We start from the raw sequence: 6,342 nt of genomic DNA, 5'->3' as shown, positions 1-6,342 counted from the left end.
CAGCAATCATGATGAAAACCAAAAGAAACCGCAAAACAAAGTATACGATGAATTTATTCTGCATAGTCATAAATTGATACATGAAGGTAATCGCATCATATAAACAAGATCAGCCGAAAATAACATTAAATCAAATACGGCTGAAAAGATATATATTCTTAAGATCAAATATGTCCACTTAAACCAAAAGTAAATCTTTATATACGATGGACAATCATGAAACCATCTCCTAAATTTTAATCTAAACTTAAGTTTCAAACGACCAAACTCTTTATACTGAACCAAATTCTTAAATCTTTATACTGAACCAAATTCTTTTGTTATACGAGAATGATAATTTGAATTAATTAATCCAAAAGAGTTAGGATCCTCTCCATTTCTAATTATTTCCATTTCCTCCATTATTATATAGTTTTGGGAATATAAATGCAAAAGTGTGACATTAAGTGGGTCCAAATATCATTTATACACCCCAAAAATATTTAAAAACTTTGGTAATGGAAGAAATGGAAAGAATAGAAAATGGAGAGGATCCCAACTCAATCCAAAAGATTAGGGCTTTATTTCCAAACCAAAAAAAAAAAAAAAAATAGTATGGAAACCGAAAACAGACTACTCATAAAAGTAGTGTAAAATAAAACACTACACTTAATCAAAAGATGTTTAATTCCCTGTTATCCAAACCAATTTCCAGTTTTTATAATAAGACACAACAAAAATAAGGAATTGTCGATAAACAAAAAAATTCCCCAAATTTCAAACGGTTCACGCATAAGTTACAGAACCAAAAAACTCAAATCCTTATTTTGACCATTCCCGATAAATCAACTATGAAGACCCGCTCTGATACCACTTGTTGAAATTTAACTTCATAATTTAATCAATCATAACACATGCTCTCAATAACAAAGATTAAAATCATAATCTTATTTTAGTGCGGAAGCCAAATAAACATATGAGCATGTATCTTTAAAAAAGATCTACGACATGTTGATTTATCAAGATTATAGTAATAGGAATACCTGGATGATGAATCCATTAGATGAACTAACCGTAGAGTCTCTCAGTAGTAATCCTGAAACACAAAGAGAGACGGACGACGAGCACCCGTTGGCTTGTGGTTCTTCCTCAACCAAAACTCCTTATGCCTTTAGGACTCTTCAGATGGGGAGAAGAGGTGATATGCAATGTGTCCGGTATATTGGGGACCATAGCCTATATATAGTGTGATGGCCAATTAGGGTTCCCATTATTCCGAAATGGGTCATCCTGACATCCACTCATATTGAGCCCATATCCAATTAATTAATTAATTAATTAATTTCTAAATAGAAATCTAATTAGCCTTTTAACTTTATTTGACCACTTAATCAATTAAGGCTCCTAATTGATAAATAGCTAATATAATTATATAAAGATATTTGCCCACATAATATTATTGGAATATCATAAAATATTCCAACAACCTCGACAAATTGGTCCAGCATTATTGTGTCTCTAACCTCTTCAGTAGCTTGCTCACTAGGTGGAAGAGCATTTTGTTGAGAATTAAAATTTTCTTCAGACCGTTCCATCTCCCTCTAGAATATTTTATTAGTAATAATTAAAGAGAAGTAAAAATCCCCCCCCCCCAAAAAAAATGCTTTTAAAAAAAACTATAACAAAAAAGTGGAAGGGTATAATAATTTTGAGAAAAATGAAAAAAGTATGCAAATTATACTAATTTACGCACAACACAGTATAAGAAGTACACAAGAGTCATCCTCAAAACAAGAAAGAAACCAACAGATGAAGAAACATAAAAGCTACTAAAAAAATACAACAAATGCAGCAAGACAAAACTTGCACACCATCAAGTCCACAAAGAAAAGCCAAACAATAAGAAAGAAAAATATAGGAAAGAACATAAGTGATTTCCTTTTTCTATTTAATATAGTAAACAAACAAACTTATATATACCTAATACCTGTACTCGTGCCGCTTCTACTGTATCCCATGTCCCGTCAGGTTTTTTATGGAAGTACTCGTGCACGTCTAACATTGTTGGATCACGTTCATTATCTTGGAAAAATTGAGCATGAAATGAAGCACCGGATGTTTGTCCACCCCTGTGGATGCACCCTCCTCTACTATTAGACACTTTATTTGTTGCCGCCTGTTCACATTTTTTCTTATAACCAGCGGTACCCCATTTTTCTTGCAAACCAGGCCAAGCGTTTTCACCAATCCAGTCAGGTTTTTTTCCTGAATCACGCGCCTTAGATAACAAAGTTGACAATCTCTTTGAACATTTCTGGTCGAATATTTTAATCATCGTTTGGTCTAATTGTGTCATCCAAGTGCATTTTACCTGTTCGTAACGCAAAATAATATAAATATTATTAATGATTAATATATAATTAATGATAAAATTAATTAAAAATTAAAGTATACTATTTCTTACACGAAAAGTATTCCAAAACGACTCCCAGGCAATCTTATCCTTTTTAATCTCTTTCCATGAAAGCCATGGTTGATGGAAGTTTTTCTCAACCGCTGCACTGATGGATGTCGAGGTGGCTTTTTGTGGTTGAAAACTACACAATTAACAAAATGTACATCAAATTATTATAAAGAATATTAATTATTGTATTGATAATTAATATATAAAGAGGTTGTCAAAAGATCAGCAGGATTAATTTCGTCATCTACACGTGTTTCTTCCTCTGGATCAAGAACAAGTGGTACCTCGGTACCATCTGGGTTAAGGCGACAGGGCATAGACGTCAAATTGCGGTTGTACACCATTCTACGCTTGAGGTCGCGGTGTGCAAGCCTTTTACCCCGTCCACGTGTAGGTGGGTCTGACCCATGCCCACCTAAATCTCCACCACCACCAGGTGGAGGTAAGGGTGGCTCTCCTGATCCGGCTAAAGACGTCATAGGTACCTACACAACATACATCAGCGCAATAATTATTGTTTGAATGTTTTTTAGTCCATGGAGTCTAATAAAGTATCATATCCAGATTAGAATCATCTTCAACTTCGTTCATAACATGTGAAGGCTTCTCAACTATTGTTGCTGAATATCTTCCCTAACCTAGTCGTGTTCATTGACATTATTTGATGCATCAAGATTTTGAATATCATCAAAACTAACACAAACATTGAATGGAAAGCTAGCAAAAACTATAACAACAACATCTCTAAAAAGATATACATTTTCCTTTTGCTAAATGAGATTAATTAGTATCATTGGCAGAAGGAAGAATTAAATCACAGAAAGCGAAAGAAAGAAAAATGAGCAAAGAAGCAAAATCGAAAACGAAGAACGAAGGTACCAAAATCGGAGGTGGTGGATTCCGATCAAAGATTGATCATGTTCTTTATAGCGGCGATAAGAAGCATGTTTTTGCTGGCTTAGTTCTCATCACTGCCATTTTTTATGTTCCTTGGTTTCTTATGAATAAAGGATCAAAACACCAATCTCATCAAGATTACTTGGAAAAAGCTGATAAAGCAAAGACTCTCATCCAGTCAAGCTTAGACATAGTATCGGTTTTACGCCCAGTTGCTTTTACATAGAAGCCCATCCCATGAATATCGGCTAAGATGAATCCGAGAGAGACAGAGAGAACGAATTTTCATTCTGATTTTAGGGTTCAAATTTGATTTTAGGGTTTTAGTTTTAGTCTTTTAGAGTTTTAGTAATTTTGGTTTATTGGTTCAGTTTACAGTTAAACTGGATCTGTATTAAAAAAAATGATAAATGAACTGTTATCTCACAACAGTTTTGTTTGGTTTTTTTAAAAATTGGTTCGATTTTAAATGGTTTGGTCCGGTTCAGTTTACAGGTTTGGTTTGGTTTTTGGATTTTTATGCCCACCCCTACCAAAAACTGACAGTATTCTTTTTTTATTTTATTTTACGGTAAACAAAAAAAAAATCATTTCTTTTTCTCACTTTAAATTTTTAATTTTTATTTATTACAACTCAAATTAATACGTTTATCAACTTTAATTGAAGTATTTAAACAAACTTGTTTAAGCACGTTTACACAAACTGTTTTTAGATAACTGCCATGCTCCTGTGATTTATTACTTTTCAAAAACATATTACATGTAAGTAAATTTTGATCATATAACGCTTGTAAATTTTGAGTTTTGAGTTTCTAGTGAAAGTTGTAAACTTTGGTAAGAAGATTAGATGAGAAATTTTGGGAACAAGGTGCAAAATAAAAAAATTAAGGCAGTCCAAATACAAAAATATAAGGGCATTGGTATAATTTTTTAAAATTTAAGGTGTATCGAAGGAAAGAATGTGTTTATAACATAAACAGTGGAATAAAATTGGGTCTATTTTGCGTCTAAATTTTTGTACTGAATCAAGAGCATCTAAAAGTTGCATAATAGTAGGGGATTTATCTTTAGGCCTTTTGATGAACATGACGGAAAAATTGCATGGCCATGCTGAATTAACTCAATATGAAATATTGGACTTATTCGTTACTCAGTATGTTTCGGGGTCAAGAAATATAAATATTGAACTATTCAAGGATGACACTATCTATGTCTTGTGTTCAATATAGATACAAAGACAAATGAGTAATTGTACACAACTACACATATACATTATCATGAAAAGGTTTCATCTGATCACCTAACATTTTGTCACTTGGGTAGCAGCGATATACCGCTCACTGTTTATAATATTAAATATGAGATTTAATATTGCCAACGTGGCAAAATCTTATAGGGTCACACACAATAGAACAGTCATAAGGATAAACATAAACAAGACTTATGAATAGGGCGTGGTTAGTAAAATTGCTAATTATTTATTGCTAACCACTTGACTTTGTTGCATACACAAGCGGTTCTGTAAATAGAACCGTTGTGCCAAAGTCATAGGTAACTCGCGTTTTGAAAGAACAAAACACACACTCTCTCTATAACCTCTGATCGCTTGGCTAGCACTGGGAACCATAGGAGAATCGTTCGTGTGGACGAGTAGAGAATTTGCTACGTTGCTTAACTTGTGATCAAAACTTCTCTTCCACAATTCGTAAGGTAATAATACTATAACCGATTCATTCCTCTTTCGTAATGATACAAGGAAAGAAAATTATTATTTTTTAAAAAACTTCACTGCTTCTGGTATCTCGATTTCTCTTACTACAACAATATGCAAGTTGAAAGTGTAGTAGAGTGGAGTTATAATAATATTGACGGGAACGAGGACCGGAATATTGCAGGTTAGCTAATTATTTTAGTCTGGTGTATTAGGAAGAGTCGTAATAACACTGTGTGCAATAATTGTCATTCCACTCCTAGCCAAATCAATCACTAGACCTTCATTCGTTGCAAAAATGGTTCGAGATTCGTAAGCAGTAGGTGAGCTGAAGTAGTTTAAACATTAATCAAGAAAGGTTGTTGTTCTGGGCCGAGCATCGAGCTCGAGCATCAGAGGGTGTCGAACACATACACCATCCGAGCACGTCCTAACGGTCAGATACCCTTGCGTATTGTAACGGCCGTAAACCGGAATGATGAGCATTTACTGCACATCAAGGCCTCCAAGCCGTTTTCCGGCAGCCACTTGATGGCCATTAATGCCATCAAGGGCCTTAGCCCAGCGCTGGGGGCTATATATATGCATCTCACTTCATTTGCAAGGTACGCATTTTTTATAGCTAAGAAAACCTTACACACATACTGACTTGAGCGTCGGAGTGCCTGCAGGTACACAACCCCCCTCCGCTCCAACAGGGGTCTCAAACGCTCTCAACCACCGCAAACGCCGGCGAAGTCGCATCTTTCTGGTCTACACGATCAGTGGCGCCGTCTGTGGGGACCATAGTTTCCCTGTTTATTCAAACCAAAAACTAAAAACTTCCTCAAAACACCCTTTCACGACCAATGGCTGGCGTTAACAACCACCAAATCCCGGAGCACGTGGCGGAGAACCATGGATCACCAATGGATTACGCGGCATACCATCCGCAGGATGGACAATTCGCCTCCGTAACGGAAGATGGCCAGGGAGAGCAAAACGCGCATTACGAGCCCTACAACCCAGAAGAACCGCAGATCCCTGTGGCTACCCCGCCACAGGCGACTCCGGCAGCGGCTATCCCTCCGGGCGTTCCCATGCAAGAAATGATGGCTGCGCTGGTCAATGCAATCAACCGCCAGTCGGACTTACTGCTGCAACAGAACCAGCGATTCGAACAGCAGAATCAAAGGCTCGAGCAACAAAGCCGTCGCATCGACGCAATTGCCGAGTCGAGGATCACGGCGCAAGCTCGCCCAGCTCGCCGTTCACCCACACCAGTGAGGAGCAGAACCTACTCCAGGTCTCG

General features: G+C 36.4%; 1 protein-coding gene across 1 annotated transcript; it reads left to right on the top strand.

The window, feature by feature from the left end:
* The first annotated feature begins 3,174 nt into the window (after positions 1–3,174).
* Positions 3,175–3,566, top strand: LOC123905341. The gene has a single exon (XM_045954949.1). It carries the CDS (start codon positions 3,282–3,284, stop codon positions 3,564–3,566), a length of 285 nt encoding a protein of 94 aa, XP_045810905.1. The 5' UTR covers positions 3,175–3,281.
* The last annotated feature ends 2,776 nt before the right edge of the window (positions 3,567–6,342 follow it).

The sequence above is a fragment of the Trifolium pratense genome, linkage group LG2 (genome assembly GCF_020283565.1).
Source record: "Trifolium pratense cultivar HEN17-A07 linkage group LG2, ARS_RC_1.1, whole genome shotgun sequence".
In the NCBI taxonomy this organism is placed as follows: domain Eukaryota; kingdom Viridiplantae; phylum Streptophyta; class Magnoliopsida; order Fabales; family Fabaceae; genus Trifolium; species Trifolium pratense.
The sequence above is the reverse complement of the archived record's forward strand: the minus strand, read 5'-3'. Positions and strand labels throughout refer to the sequence as shown.

Excerpts from the sequence above, each read along its gene's own strand:
- LOC123905341 (XM_045954949.1), top strand. The coding sequence starts at position 3,282 with ATGAGCAAAGAAGCAAAATCGAAAACGAAGAACGAAGGTACCAAAATC.